Source organism: Mercenaria mercenaria, chromosome 13, assembly GCF_021730395.1.
Source record: "Mercenaria mercenaria strain notata chromosome 13, MADL_Memer_1, whole genome shotgun sequence".
Lineage (NCBI taxonomy): Eukaryota > Metazoa > Mollusca > Bivalvia > Venerida > Veneridae > Mercenaria > Mercenaria mercenaria.
The window spans coordinates 71,165,972-71,182,808 of NC_069373.1; the positions used below are offsets into that span (position 1 = coordinate 71,165,972).

General features: G+C 37.5%; 1 protein-coding gene across 1 annotated transcript in view; it reads right to left on the reverse strand.

Annotated features, from left to right (window-relative positions):
- The window catches only part of LOC123529230 (inner nuclear membrane protein Man1-like), a 56,985-nt gene that overhangs the window by 7,695 nt on the left and 32,453 nt on the right, over positions 1–16,837 (reverse strand). The window contains exons 5-11 of the mRNA XM_053522220.1: positions 11,979–12,061; positions 9,547–9,689; positions 7,133–7,234; positions 5,181–5,292; positions 4,163–4,283; positions 3,546–3,582; positions 761–851 (exon numbers count right to left, since the gene is read on the reverse strand). Of these exons, the coding sequence (XP_053378195.1) occupies positions 761–851; positions 3,546–3,582; positions 4,163–4,283; positions 5,181–5,292; positions 7,133–7,234; positions 9,547–9,689; positions 11,979–12,061 (689 nt within the window). The remainder of the gene's footprint in view (positions 1–760; positions 852–3,545; positions 3,583–4,162; positions 4,284–5,180; positions 5,293–7,132; positions 7,235–9,546; positions 9,690–11,978; positions 12,062–16,837) is intronic.

Genomic DNA, 16,837 nt, shown 5'->3' on the forward strand with positions numbered 1-16,837 from the left:
TCAATCTCAAGGTAAAAAGTACAATCAGAACATGTAGAGTCAAAAACTCACCTTAACGATGTTACCACTTCAAATACATGTGCAAATGGCTATGATAAGTAAAAGGTTACATACCATAAAGATAAATCTTAACCAATTCAATTAAAATCAAATGTAACAACAGATTATCAAAGATTTTATAGACTTTTATTGCATTTCTTACCAGAACTTATGTTTTAACCCTTATCACGCTGGACACGACTGATTCTGCCTTTACGACCAGTGTAGATCATGATCAGCCTGCACATCCTTGCAGTCTGATCATGAACTACTGTTCGCCATTCAGTCAGTATGTTTTTGGTATGCACCCCAGTTAATGGTTCTGTCGAAATTGAAAGATGGATAAGTTCATTACAGAAATTTAGCAGGGTAAGGGTTAAAACAGAACAATCAGATAGAATTTATAACCTGATTTTCGACACTTATTGCTGCCCTAGACAGCCACTGTCTGAAAGTAGTTTAGCTGTCTAACTAATCTATTACACTGCACAGAAATAATTGATTTTAGTTATTTCTATACTTATCTTTACAGAAATAGTAATTTTCTTCTACCACACTGTACAGAAATAATCAACATTTACTTCTACTTCGTACAGAAATAATCAATTTTTACTTCTACAACAACCAACATTTACTTCTCCACATGATATGGCTACTACAAAATCAAACAAATATTGATAAATTTAAACAAAATGTGTCAGTTTCCCAAGACAGAACTTACGTGTTTGCATCAAACATATTCCTAACTTTCAAACATGGAGTAGGACCGTATGGTAAACTGTTCACACTACCCTGACTTGTCTCACCAAATGCTGAAAACATTCCACAATACAATTTATAGACAAAGTCAACGCTTGTCTTCTTCCAAATTTTTAATATATGATACAAGAGTGGGCCTAAGTCGCTCACCTGAAGACGACCTTAACCATCTGACCCTTAAAGGGGCTAATTGAACAAATTTATGAGAGAACCTTATATTGATGCTACAGACCAGGTTTGATGAAGATCCATTGAGTGGTTCATGAGAAGTAGTCATTAAAAGGTATTTTTACATTTAGCACTAGCAACCCCTAAAAGGGGCCAACTGCCCCAATTAGAACAAATTTGAAAGAGGATCTTATAAAAATCCTACAAACCAAGTCTGATGAAGATCAATCTAGCCATTCATTAGAAGTTGTTTAAAGGTGTTCCTAGCCTGAACTCTAGCTGCCCCTAAAATTGGCCAAGTGCCCCCAATTGAAAAATATATATATATAAAAATGCTACAAATCAAGTTTGATGAAGATCCATCAAGCGGTTCATGAGAAGAAGCTTTTTGAAGGCATTTATATTTTTAATTCTAGTGGCTTCTAAAAGGGATCAACTGCCCCCATTTGTAAAAATTTGGGAGACGACCTTATAATGATACTACAGACCAAGTTTGATGAAGATCCATCAAGCGGTTTATGAGTAGAAGTTTTTTAAAGGCATTTCTATTTTTAGTTCTAATGGCCCCTACAAGGGGCCAAGTGCCCCCATTTAGAGAAGATCTTATAATAATGCCACAAACCAAGTTTGATGTAGATTCTTCGAGCAATTCATAGTAAGTTGTTCGAAATTATTTCTTATTTTGGCTCAAGCGGCCCCTAAATGTGGCCAAGTGCCCACATTTGAACAAAATTGAAAGAGGACCTTATAATGATGCTACAGACAAAGTTTGATGAAGATACATTATGTGGTTCATGAGAAGAAGTCTTTTAAAGACATTTCTATTTTTAGTTCTAGTGGCCCCTAAAAGGGGCAAAGTGCCCCCATTTGAACAAAATTGGGAGAGAACATGTTTGACGAAGATCCTTCCAGCGATTCATGAGTAAATTTTTCTAATTTTGGCTTTATCGGCCCCTCAATGGGGCCAAATGCCCACATTTGAAAAAATTTGGGAGAGGACATTATAATGATGTTACAGATCAATTCTGATGAAGATCCTTCAAGCAGTTCATGAGAAGAAGTCTTTTAAAGGCATTTCTATTTGTAGTTTTAGTGGCCCCTAAAAGGGGCCAAGTGCCCCCATTTGAATAAAACTTGGGAGAGGACCTTATAATGATGCTACAGACTAACTTTGAAGATCCTTCCAGTGGTTCATGAGAAGAAGTTGTTTATAGGTATTTCTAATTTTGTCTCTAGCAGCGCTTAAAAGGGACCAAGTGCCCCCATTTGAACAAATTTGGGAGAGGACCATATAATGATGCTACAGACCAACACTGATAAAATACTTCAAGCGGTTCATGAGAAGAAGTCGTTTAAAGGTATTTCTAATTTTGGCTCTAGCGGTCCCTAAAAGAGGCCAAGTGCCTCCTTTTGAATAAATTTAGGAAAGGACCTTATAATGTTGCTACAGACCAAGTTTGATGAAAATCCTTTAAGCAGTTCATGAAAAGAAGTTCTTTAAAGGTATTTCTAATTTTGGCTCTAGCAGCCCCTAAAAAATGCCAAAGGCCCCCATCTGAACAAATTTGGGAAAGGACCTTATAATGATGCTACAGACCAAGTTTGATGAAGATCCATCAAGTGGTTCATGAGAAGTTTTTTTTAATGGTTTTTCTATTTTTAGCTCTGGCGGCCCCTAAACGGGGCCAAGGTGAACCATTTGAACAAACTTAATAGAGGCCCATGCCTGGATGCTACTTACCAAGTTTGGTGTAATTCTAACCAGTAGTTTCAGAAGAGATGTTTAAGTAAAAATGTTGACATAGGAAACAGGATGCTGGACTATCCACCTATAATAAAAGCTCACCCTGAAAAAGTTCAGATAAGCTAAAAAATGATATAATCTACTTCAAAAGAATATAACTCCCCCCCCCCCCCCCCACACTTAAAACACTGATAGTTATTTGAACTACTACCAAGAAATTTTCATAAATAGACAGACTAATTTAAAGAAATTTTGAATTTTCTTCTTCATTACAGTTTATACAGACTATATGAGTAATCTCAATTCATATGTAATACCTACTTAGTTAATGACACTGAAAGTAATTCTATTCAAAGTTTACTGTAAAAGTAGCGGACATGCCTTCATCTGTGAGACATTGTCTTGCGGCATAAATTTTTTTTTTTCCATCAAAACATTCAGAGGTTCTGCTTCCATTAAACACACTATGTACTATTGGTGTGTGTGTTCAGTATTAGCTTCTTTTCCAATAATTTTTCAGTAATATATATGACAGTGTCTACCTGTACCAGTGAACACAATGCCCAACTGTATAGTGCAACCTCACTGGAATATCATGCTGTGGACACATGATATGATACCCCACACAGTCACATTACAATGACACCAGGCTGACCAGTCCTTGAACTATCCTCTTACTACAGAACGCCAAGCAAGGAAGCTATCAGTATAATTTTTCATGTCTTTGGTATGAAGCAGCCAGGGAGCAAAGCCACAACCTCCAACACTAGAAGCGGGCACTCTACCACTAGGCTATCAAGGTGGTTTAAACTACCAGAGAAAATCAAATGCCTACCTTGTCCCTGCCACATTTTGTGTCCATTTGGCATTGCCTGAAAAATGGAACAAGATACGATACAAGATAATCACAGTATGCAAGAAAAATAACCCACAAGAAATAACTCTATCTTCCAAGTCAATAAAGATTTTTCACATACATGACATCACTCAATGCGTGGATATAAGGTAAATCTTATAAAAAAGACACATACTGTGTGGAAGGGATATGTGTGGAAGTTACATCTAAGGTATATCTTGAACAGAAGTTACATATTGTGTGGAAAAGATACCTTGTGTGGAAGTGAAATAATGTGTGGAAGTTATATCTTGTACGAAAGTATTTGTGACGAGATTAAATATTATTAATTAGTAAATGTAACACTGTAATTCATGCAAATGCAGGACAATTACACAATTACTCCATATTTAAACAAGAGTTATCACCCGCTCCACTATTCGGAATACATCAGAAGTTATTTGACATCCAACTCTTTTATGCAGGAGCAAGTTGTCAACAAAACTAGTTCTGATACGACATACACCGACACCAAGTACATCATCTGTCCACATTTACATCACTGAAATTCTACTGTAAATGATACTAACACTGTAAAAAACAAACTTTGTAAGTACCTGAAGCCATCTCCAGACAGTAAACTCCTCTCCTTGTATAACTTGTGTCTCTACTCGGATCCTTGATTCATTACTTTCTATAAATTCTACTGCATCGTCCCATAGTGACTGCATTTGACGCCTGTAACAGTTTTTTGAAAATTTCTTTAATTTAAAAAATATGAATAACATCATCTAGTTGTTACACATTCAATAAGTCTGAATTCCCCACAACATGATATTTAACATATTTTACATATCTGAGGATAAAAAGTTTATGAAAAAAAACAAAAAAACAATGTTAAGACAATAATGCGGATCTTTTCTTTTTTTCTCTGAATTTAACATCACTAACAAATACAGATTTCTAACTTCCAATCATGTTTTCCTCATTACTGTTAGTTCAACAAAGTCTCTGTTATTTCTAAGTCAGACAGACATTCAGTGGTTCAACTACTCTTTACGCCTGTCTGAAACAAACAACATCAAGAGGTCTTCTTAATCTTATATCACAATAAGATAAACAAGAGCACTGCAATGCGAACCAATATATGCCCGAAGGCAAAAAAAAGGTATGACCTTTCACCCCTAAGTGTGACCTTGATCTTGAAGTGAGCCATCCTAAACATGCGCTCTGCGTATTGTTTCGATGTGAACATTTGTGCCAAGTTTCTTTTGAAGTCCTTCAAGCAGTTCAAGAGTTATATAGCAGAAACGAAACATACTCATATGACCTTTGACCCCCAAGAGCGACCTTCACCTTGAAGACAGCCATCCAAAACATGCGCTATGCACCTCGTCTCGATGTGGTGAAGATTTGTGTCAAGTTTCTTTTAAAATCAAGGGGTTCAAGAGTTACAGATCCGACACGAAATTGCTAACACACGGACACCGGCATCATAACATAATACAGCCCTTCGGGCATATAATAAAGCACAACTGTGGCCTTTTGTCCCAACTGTAACTATATGCTAAAATTTAACCAAACAACCAATTTTTCAAAGACAGAACATAATCTTTACGTCATTATCACTCCTACCGTTTAGACACTGGTATAAGCTGGTCTCTGATATGCTGCACTGCCATATAAGGCGGGTAATTTTTGTTGTCGTTCTTTCTTTCAGCCAACTCGAAATTATCCTTCAACATTTCTGAAAAGTTAATATAGTGCAAAAGGTAAGTCTAACAAGTGACTAAAATTTCTCATCCCTTTTGTCCACATCAATTTCAACACGTAAACTTACTTTCACTATTTTTTCAAAAAGAAAAGTTATAAAGAAAATGAACTGGACAGAGATGCACTAGCAGAATTGGAAGTACTGACTTTTTTCTGTAGAGTTTTAAGTCCTTGTTATGTTTGGCTATGCCACCAGTAACTCAACTAATTTTGCATAGGCGAGTCTTCCAACCCTAAAGAGATTATTTCGTGCACAAGTAGGCACCTAGGCAGAACCACCCACCTTCTGTAAGCCAGCTGGATGAATTGATATTAACCTGCATCATAATCCAAACTCATGACCAGTTATTATAGAAGTTTCTTAAGAACATTTACATTGTTGCTACTTAACATCCATTTAGGACCCTGACCTTGTTTCTGACAAGGACTGGTGAATCCATGATGCAGTTCAAGAGAAACAAGAGATCACAGAGTGATCTTGGCGCCCACCAATGTGCCATTTTTGAGTGTGAAAGTAGGTCACTAGGTCAAAATCAAGGTCAAATTTCATTTCAGAACACGAAACTATGCATGTGGTCCAAATTTGAAGCCTGTACCTTCAAAAATGTGAAAGTAGGTCACTAGGTCAATGTTAATGTCAAGGTTTGTTTCAGTACACAAAACTATGCATGTGGTCCAAATTTGAAGGCTGTAGCTACAGAAATGTGAAAGTAGGTCACTAGGTCAAAATCAAGGTCAACTCGTGTCAAGGTTCATCTTGCCACTCAAAACCATACATGTTGTCCAAATCTGAATGTTGTAAGTTATTGACAAGAAGATTTTAAAAGCTTTTCCATATACAAGTCTATATGAACCATGTGACCCCCAGGGCGGGGCCATATCTGACCTTTGGGGGATAATTTGAACAAGCTTTGTAGAGAACCACTAGATGATGCTACATTACAAATGCCAAAGCCCTAGGCTTTGTTGTTTGGACCAGAAGATTTTCAAAGTTTTTCCCTATATAAGTCTATGTAAACCATATGACCCCCAAGGCGGGGCCATATTTTACCCTAGGGGGATAATTTGAACAATCTTAGTAGAAGACCACTAGATGATGTCACATACAAAATATCAAAGCCCTAGGCCCTGTGGTTTTGAACAAGAGGTTTTTCAAAGTTTTTCCCTATATAAGTCTATATAAACCATGTGACCCCCAGGGGCGGGGCCATATTAGACCCCAGGGAAATAATTTGAATCATCTTGGTAGAGAACCACTAGATAATGCTTCATACGAAATATCAAAGCCCTAGGCTCTGTGGTTTTGGACAAGAAGATTTTCAAAGTTTTTCCCTATATAAATCTATGTTAATTATAGAAATAAACAAAGGGCCATAACTCATTCAAAAATTGTTGAACCATTCTGATTTTCAGAGGGACACAACTAGGGTACCAATACATCATTCTGACAAAGTTTGGTCAAAATCCCCCTTGTAGTTTCTGAGAAGATGCGATAACGAGAAATTGTTAACGGAAGGACGGACGGAATGACGGACGGACGGACGGAAGGACGACGGACCACGGACGCAGAGTGATTTGAATAGCCCACCATCTGATGATGGTGGGCTAAAAATATTAAAAGGTTTTTCTATTTATAGATCTGGATCTCCCTAAAGGCAGTCAAGTGAAACCAACTGTAATTCTGGCCAGATGTTCAGGCATATGATGTTTAAGCAAAATTGTGATTGAAGGATGATGGCCATTCACCTATATAAACAGCCTTGATTCAGGAAAGCTTATAAACTATCTAGTTGTCTACAAGTTCACAATCTTACCAATTATCTTCTCCACCATGTCATAAACTTTCTGCTGAGCCTTCTCCTTTCTCTTATTCTGCCACCTCAGGTAAAAAATACCCAACACACCAACAAATACACCTGCAATCAAAGAAGAAATCCTAGACTATAAGTACTAGAGTTATCATTCAAGGGGAGTAATACCCCCAGATGCTGCAGTGTCCGAAAAATCAATTGCCCGGAGCCCGCGGGCTACCAGAAATTTTCGTCGGGCTACCAAAAAAATACTGGCTGATGCCTGCCGGGCAACCATAAATTTGAAGCATCAGTAGCCCGGTAATTGTATATTTTACAAAACTCCCCAACAAAATCATCAACATCCGGTTGTTTACTCGACTGTAACTTGCAATAAACAACTTTCCATGTGTACTGATTAACGGGTCGTAAACCGTCCTATTTAACCCCGCCCATTTATTGATAATTTCAACGGTGGCTGCAGAAGCAGTCTCCGCCTACGAATATCAAATATGCAAACTATCGTGGACTGGTCTCCGCTCGACTAATTAAAGTCGACAGATTTAACGATAGTTAATTATGACCGATGTACCAGTCAAAATCTCTAAATTCAATCGGATCCTCTCGTACATTACCGACGACTGATTATGATAGGTACCACGCTTTCACTGCTTCGACAGTTCAAACGCTGGGAACCAGCGTAAAATGAGTCATTAGTAACATGTCTGTCAGCATGTGCGAAAAACACGTAAAACATAAAAACTGTCAATTTACTACACAAGTCTTTTGTATAATGCCGATTTCTTTGGTCAATACCATTTCATGATTATGTGAACATTTAACCAGAGATTATAGAATGTTTATAGAATGTACAAGTACTCAAGTTGATCTCAATATTGACAAAGGTGGCAGTATCATTGATTGGTCACTCCTTCCCCACCCTAAGACCCCTGATACCACCCTGAAAAAAATTCTGACATTCTCAGGTGTTCCTTAATATTCCCACCCTACAAGACCCCTGATACAATCCTGAAAAAAAAAATTCAACTATCAAAACAGTAGTTTGATTGTATCTGGGGTCTTGTAGGGTGGGGATATTAAGGAACACCTGAGAATGTCAGAATTTTTTTCCGGGTTGTATCAGGGGTCTTAGGGTGGGGAAGGGGTGACCAATCAATGATACTGCCACCTGGGAATATTGACAGTGACTTGCAATTTAAATACATTTTGTGAACATCTAATTCGTCACCTCAATGCAACAAAGTCGTATCTTATTATAAATTTATAATAAAATACGACTTTGTTGCGTTAAGGTGACGAATTTGTGATTACCGGTATAGAAAGTATAAATACTCAAGTTGATCTCAATACTGACAGAAATTTACAATTTTAATATTTTAAGACTTTTAAGTTGTAAACTAAGAGATACTTGTGTGAAAATGTTTCTTTAATAAGATGTTGTATTAACTTCAACTTGTAATTCTATATTATGATTAAAGAGAATGAAATGTTTATCTTTGTGTATTTAGATTTCTGTTATTAACAAAATATTGTTAAAGACCAATCTTATTCTCACATCTCAGTAAGTCGGGTACGGATAGAGCAAGTTAGTACCTTCATGGTTAATTTCCTGGAAAACTACAAGAAAATGCTGGGCTACCAGAAAAAAATTCTGGTAGCCCACTGGGCTACCAGTAAAATTATAAATTTGTCGGACACTGTGCTGCTATGGTACAGGGAGGGTAAAATGTTGTGACCATGACCTCTGACCTTTAAGTCTGACCATGACCTAATAACATTCTGTATGACGCTTATTTTGTAAAATTAACTGATAATGAGTGGACATGAATTTAAGGTATTTGTTTTTTGACCACTAAGTTTGACCTTAACCTTGGAACTTTATAACCAAGGTCATGTGCTCTGCCAAAGGTCTGGTTTCTCTGCACATGGTCCTGATGAGGTAAACAACTGATGCTTTTTTTTATCAAAGTTTCAAGCAATTTCGATGATATAAAACACACACAAAATTAAGCTATTTGTCTTTTGACCTTCAAATGAAGAGCACAAACATTAAAACTAACTGACCTTTTACCTTAGTCTAAATGTGACTTTGACCTTGGACCAAGTGACCTGGGATCTTGGTGACGTTAACAATTGAGGCTTGTTTTAGGAAAATCTTCCAAGTGGTTTATATGATAATGAGCGGGCAGTGAAAACTTTGGTCTGATGGACAAAATTCATTGTATATAACATAATTATTAAGAGACATGGAAAAGAAATTTGGAGGCATGCATATATTCATTTTTTATGGATTTCATTACTTTAAGAGTGGAAATATCGAGAGTAAACTGTAAAAAAGCTAAATTTCTACTGTATATCTAGCTGCCTATTTGAGTTGAAACACAACTGCAAACAAACAACAAAATATAGATACTCACATAAAACCAGTAGGCACAGTCCATAGAGCACCTTGTATAGAGCCAAGATGATTCTCTGTGATAATGGCAAGTCACCATGAACACTCTCCAGCATGGACACTTCTTCTACAGTATTTGCCTCGCTACCATACTGGTCATACGCCCTATAATAAAAACAGGAGGCCTAAATGGGGTATGAATCATTCACTTGAAGAGATAACTGCCAGATAAATTGAAATGGATTTTATCTCAAAATGTTTTGCAAGATTTATATCACGATATACAAAGTAAAGATTACATCAAATTGTTTTGTCAAGAGGGCCATGAAGGCCCTGTATCGCTCACCTGACCCACTGACCTAAAGATCATCAAGATTAACATTCTGACCAAGTTTCATTAAGATATGGTCATAAATGTGGTCTCTAAAGTGTTAACTAGCTTTTCCTTTGATTTGACCCGGTGACCTAGCTTTTGACCCGCACATGACCCAGATTTGAACCTGACCTTAAGATCATCAAGATTAACATTCTGACTAAGTTTCATGAAGATACAATCATAAATGTGGCCTCTAGAGTGTTAACAAGCTTTTCCTTTGATTTGACCTAGTGACCTAGTTTTTGACCCCCACCTGACCCAGATCTGAATCTGACCTATAGATCATCAAGATCAACATTCTGACCAAGTTTCATTAAGATATGGTCATAAATGTGGCCTCTACAGTGTTAACTAGCTTTTCCTTTGATTTGACCTGGTGAGGCAAGTGACATAGTTTTTGATCCTACATGACCCAGATTGAAATTGGAACTTGAGATCATCAAGATTAACATTCTGACCAAGATTCATGAAGATACAGTCATAAATGTGGCCTCTATAGTGTTAACAAGCTTTTCCTTTGATTTGACCTGGTGACCTAGTTTTTGACCCCGGATGACCCAATATAAATCTTGTCCAAGATTGTATTGAGAGTAACATTCTGACCAAGTTTCATTTAGATTGGGCCAAAATTGTGCCATCTAGAGTGTTAACAAGCTTTTCCTTTGATTTGACCTGGTGACCTAGTTTTTGACCCCAGATGATCTAATATCGAACTCGTCCAAGATTTTATTAAAAGTAACATTCTGACCAAGTTTCATAAAGATTGGGCCAAAATTGTGACCTCTAGAGTGTTAACAAGCTTTTCCTTTGATTTGACCTGGTGACCTAGTTTTTGACCCCAGATGACCCAATATTGAACTCGTCCAAGATTTTATTAAGGGTAACATTCTGAACAAGTTTCATAAAGATTGAGCCAAAATTGTGACCTCTAGAGTGTTAACAGTCAAATTGTTGACGACTGACGACGGACAAAGGGCAATCACAAAAGCTCACCTTTGAGCACTTTGTGCTCAGGTGAGCTAAAAACAGAAATTATTCTGCAAACTTCACACTTGCAAAGCTAAAATGATAGTGTTCAGCAAAATTTTATGCAAGACTAATAGACATGTGAGGTTAACCAGACTTTATAAACCTTCAAATCTGTTTCCCATTTATCTGTAAGAAATAAACCTTTATATAGGCAAAACAGAGCAACAGATAAGCTTTCAGAGTGAACTGGGTATTACACCCATCATTTTGACTTGAGTTGGGTATTGGCTGAACTGAATGAGGTATTCTAAAACATGTTACCCCAGGATTTTTTATTTAATTGGGTGTCAATGCATTTTGTTGGGAGTTTATTGATTTTGTATGCGTTCAACACGGATGAAGCTGTAGGACAAAGAAATAAACAAAATAAATGTTACTGGATCACTTTGTGTATTCAGTTGAACTATTCACATGTCTTGTGTACAGTTTTTGAGCAGCCATAGACATTTACTTGTCCATTCACTTGAAAGTTTTTTATTGAAACCATCGCCGGAAGGCGGACTGCAGAAATTATTTGTCAACAATACATCGAACAACTCGATAAAGTGTACGTCATTCAAAATACTTTTCACATCCTGTTCCCAAACCGAGGCCGACTACTATCAAAGTAGTTAGTAATAATAGTTTTTTGCTTTATATCTAAATGAATTTTCTTTATTCCCCATTACGTCACTGCATAGAGACGCTTTATGTTTAGTGTATTATTTATACATATCAATAAATTTGGATACTGTTTGACTGCATCGTGGTGAGTGAATGCTGTAAACTACAAGCTACAACTGTTAAACTACCAAGACATACAATAATACGTATGCAGTGGGGTGAAAATTGGGTATTTTGATTCCACATATCAGTTTTGATACCCATTTAAAAGAAAATTCTACTGCGAATTTTGCAAATTTTATTGGGTATTTACCCATATATGCAGCTTATCTGTTGCTCTGTAAAATATGAAAACTTCAAGCCTAAAATATGTTATCTTCAAATACCTGATGCAAGACAATTCTGAAACAAGAAACATGCTGAAAAATGTTTTACAAGAAACTCACAACAAATCCCACTCAGGATATTTGATTATAAGTGCCAAGCATAGAATCAGCAGCTTCATCTTCTCCTCTTCCTTCTCCCCTTCCTACAAACACAAAACATTATTAAAGATAATTATCAGAAAACTTAACATATAATTTCTTAATTAATCATGACAGTGCTTTATCTTATCCAAAACCTTGGTCCAAGATTGTAAACCAATCTCAGAATGCAGACTTGTCATTGGTTAATTTTGAATTTGTGCTTTGAAACAACCAATCAGTTACCGGTGTTTTGAGATTTGTTTCCAAACACTTATTTTAGAATCTAAGATCAAGGTACTTCTATACATATTTATAGAGCAACTAGCCTCTGTAGAGCATATAGATTGCGCAGAAAATCAAAAAGTCTCTAAAAGTTCTACAGCTGTTTCTGATGAGATGTTAATGAATACGGAAACTGGTTTGGTTAAACAGGAAGTGTATGCCTTTATAGGGGAGCATTAATTAATTTTGCTTTTCATGGTCTGGTGCCATTTACTGAAGTTATAGTTTAACAATCTTGAAAATAGGGTATAAGAAAAAACAAGGAAGTCTGAAAGACAGCTATATCCCCCGCCATTGTTATGGATAGTGAAAGGGCGGAACCATTAAACATTCAGGTTGTGACCTTGACCTAAAGCTGGTAGGGGTGAATTTTGAATTCTGCACATTGTCTTGATAAGGGGAATATTACAGCCAAGTCATATTAAAATCCTTAAAGGGGTTTAGGAGATACAGAGCAGACACAGAAGGCTCAAACCTTTCACCTTGAGTTATGACCTTAACCTTGAGCCAACATGGGTGACTCATGAGTTTCGCACATAGTCTTGACGAGGTGATCAATTGACCCAAGTTTCATGAAAATCCTTCAAGGGGTTAAGGGGATACAGAGCAGACACAAGATAGAAAGCTCAAACATTTGACCCCGAGTTGTGACCTTTACCTTAAGCTGACATGGCTGACTCATGACTTCTGCACATTGTCTTGATGAGGTGATAATTTGATCCAAGTTTCTTGAAATTCCTTCAAGGGGTTTAGGAGATACAGAGCGGACACAAAATGGAAGGTTCAAACATCTGACCCAGAGTTGTGACCTTGACCTTGAGCTGACATGGCTGACTCATGGGTTCTGCATATTGTCTTGATGAGGTGATCATTTGACCCAAGCTTCATGAAAATCCTTTAAGAGGTTTAGGAGATAAAGAGCGGACACAAAATTGAAGGCTCAAACCTTTGACCTCAATTTGACCTCGTCTTGAACTTGAGACGACATGGCTGACTCTTGTGTTCTGCACATTGTCTTGATGAGGTGATCATTTGACCCAAGTTTCTTGATTATCCTTCAAGGGGTTTAGGACATACAGCGAGGACACAAAATGGAAGGCTAAAATGTTTGACCTTTTATGACCTTGACCTTGAGATGCGAGACACGAAATGTTACGGAAGGACGGACTGACAGAGACCATTCCTATAACCCCCCCAACCACTCGTGGCCGGCTATTAAAAATATTCATCAGACTTGGGATGAAAAAAATATCAGATCGATAAAAAAAACCCTGTTTCATTCCAAATCAAGTCATAATGAACAAGAGCTGTCCGTAAGACAGCATGCTCCTTCGACAATTTGACAGTAGAATTTATGTGTCAATAAGAGACCTCTATTTTAAAAGGAAGATTTATATTGTACTAAAGTTATATCAAGAAAGCGAAGATTGCCAAAAAACTTCAAGTATGAAAGGCCTTTAAGGGGCATAATTCTTTCAAAAATACAATTAGAGTTATGGGGATTGCAACCACACATGCAGATGATGATTATAAAGAAATGTTTTTAATTTCAAGTCATTATCTCTTATAGTACCAAAGATATGTCTGTAAATGAAGCTTTCGAAAAAATTTAACATGAAAATATTTCCAAGTATAACAACTTGGTGACCTTGACCTTGGTTAAAATGAGCCCAGCCCCTGCAAATATTTTGTTTGTATGCTGGACAATGTTTATGTGAACTTATATTAAGATATAAGCAATAGTAACAAAGATATGACAGAAAAAAAACTTAACCTTAACAAGAGCTCGTCGAACACGAAATGCCCCCCTTGATGCATTTAGTAATTGCATAAGGAACAAATTATATGCTCACTTATGCATGTGGTTCAAATTTGAAGGCTGCAGCTTGAAAAATGTGAAAGTAGGTCACTAGGTCAAATTTTATTTCGGAACACAAAACTATGCAAGTGATCCAAATTTGAAGCCTGTACCTTCAGAAATGTGAAAGTAGGTCACTAGGTCAATCTCAAGATCAAAGTTACTTTCAGTACACAAAGCTATGCTTGTGGTTCACATTTGAAGGTTGTAGCCTGAGAAATGTGAAAGTAGGTCACGAGGTCAAAATCAAGGTCAAATTTTATTTTGGAACAAAAAACTATTCATGTGTACCAAATTTGAAGTCTGTACCTTCAAAAATGTGAAAGTAGGTCACTAGTTCAATAACAAGGTCAAAGTTTGTTTCAGTACACAAACCTATGCATGTGGTCCAAATTTGAAGGCTGTAGCTAAAGAAATGTGAAAGTAGGTCACTAGGTCAAGATCAAGGTCAACTCATGTCAAGGTTCATCTTGCCACTCAAAACTATACATGTGGTCCAAATTTGAATGATGTAAGTTATGGACATGAATATTCTAAGTTTTTCCCTACATAAGTCTTTATGAACCATGTGACCCCTGAGGCGGGGCTTATTTGACCCTAGAGGGATAATTTGAACAACCTTGGAAGAGAACCACTAGATGATGCTACATTACAAAATATCAAAGCAATAGTCTTTGTGGTTTGGACAAGAAGATTTTCAAAGTTTTTCCCTATATAAGTCTATGTAAACCATGTGACCCCCAGGGCAGGGCAATATTTGACCCTTGGGGAAAAATTTGAACAATCTTAGTAGAGGACCACTCGATGATGTCATATACAAAATATCAAAGCCCTAGGCCCTGTGGTTTTGGACAAGAGGTTTTTCAAATTTTTTTCCTATATAAGTCTATATAAACCATGTGACCCCCAGGATGGGGCCATATTTGACCCCAGGGAAATAATCTGAACAATCTTGGCAGAGGACCACTAGATTTTGCTACATACCCAATATCAAAGCCCTAGGCCCTATGGTTTTGGACAAGAAGATCAGAAACTATTTAACTGTTCCTGGCCAATGCGACCTTGACCTTTGACCTAATGACCTCAAAATCAATAGGGGTCATCTGCTGGTCATGGCCAACCTAAGTATCAATTTTCCTGAAACTAGTCCCAAGCGTTCTTGAGTTATTGCTCAGAAACAATTTAACTGTTCCTGTTCACTGTGACCTTGACCTTTGGACATACTGACCTCAAAATCAATAGGGGTCATCTGCTGGTCATGACCAACCTGCCTATCAACTTTCGTGATCCTAGGCTGAAGCGTTCTTGAGTTATCATCCGGAAACCGTTTAATTGTTCAGGGTCACTGTGACCTTGACCTTTAACATACTGACCTCAAAATCAATAGGGTCATTTGCTGGTGATGACCAACCTCCCTATCAACTTTCATGATCCTAGCCCAAGCGTTCTTGAGAAATTTCATCCGGAAACCGTTTAATTGTTCAGGGTCACTGTGACCTTGACCTTTAACATACTGACCTCAAAATCAATAGGGGTCATTTGCTGGTCATGACCAACCTCCCTATCAACTTTCATGATCCTAGGCCCAAGCGTTCTTGAGTAATCATCCGGAAACCGTTTCATTGTTCAGGGTCACTGTGACCTTGATCTTTAACATACTGACCTCAAAGTCAATAGGGGTCATCTGCTGGTCATGACCAACCTCCCTATCAACTTTCATGATCCTAGGCCCAAGCGTTCTTGAGTTATCATTCGGAAACCGTTTTACTATTCAGGGTCACTGTGACCTTGACCTTTGACATACAGACCTCAAAATCAATAGGGGTCATCTGCTGGTGATGACACAGCAGATGACCAACTTCCTTATCAACTTTCATGATCCTAGGCCCAAGCGTTCTTGAGTTATCATCCGGAAACGGACTGGTCTACATTCCGACCGACCGACCGACCGACATCTGCAAAACAATATACCCCTCCTTCTTCGAAGTGGGGCATAACAATTAAGTACATGTATAACACCTTGGTGACCTTGACCTTGGGTATAATGGACCCAGCCCCTGCACATACTTTGTTTGTATGCTGGACAATGTTAATGTGAAGTTACAGTAAGATATAAGCAATATTAACAAAGATATGACAGAAAAAAAAACTTAACCTTAAAAATAACCTAAGTATAACACCTTGGTGACCTTTACCTTGGGTATAATGGGCCTAGCCCCTGCACATACTTTGTTTGCATGCTGAACAATGTTAATGTGAAGTTACAGTAAGATATAAGGCTTATAAGCAATAGTAACAAAGAAAAACAAAGGCTGCCGAAAAACTTTAATCAAGAAAGCTCACGCCGACGCCGGGGCGAGTAGAACAGCACCCCTATTCTCCGAACAGTGGAGCTAAAAATAATTTATAACAAAATACAAGCCCCTCTTAAATAATGTAACAGTCTGATATAACATCTGAAAGAGGTTCGAGGGGAGCAGTGGTCTAGTGGTTACGGTGTCGAACGCTCATTCGGGGTCATGGGCTCCAGCCTCACTCATGTCATGGCCACATCTCCTGATAATGGCACCAGCCTAAAGCTTTCATCATAATCAAGCTAAAACAAATTAGTATCAACTAAGGTGGCTCATATTTCACTATATATTTCTAATTTTTGCTTAATCTGGGATGAAAACAGGTGTTCTGATATATCTTTTTT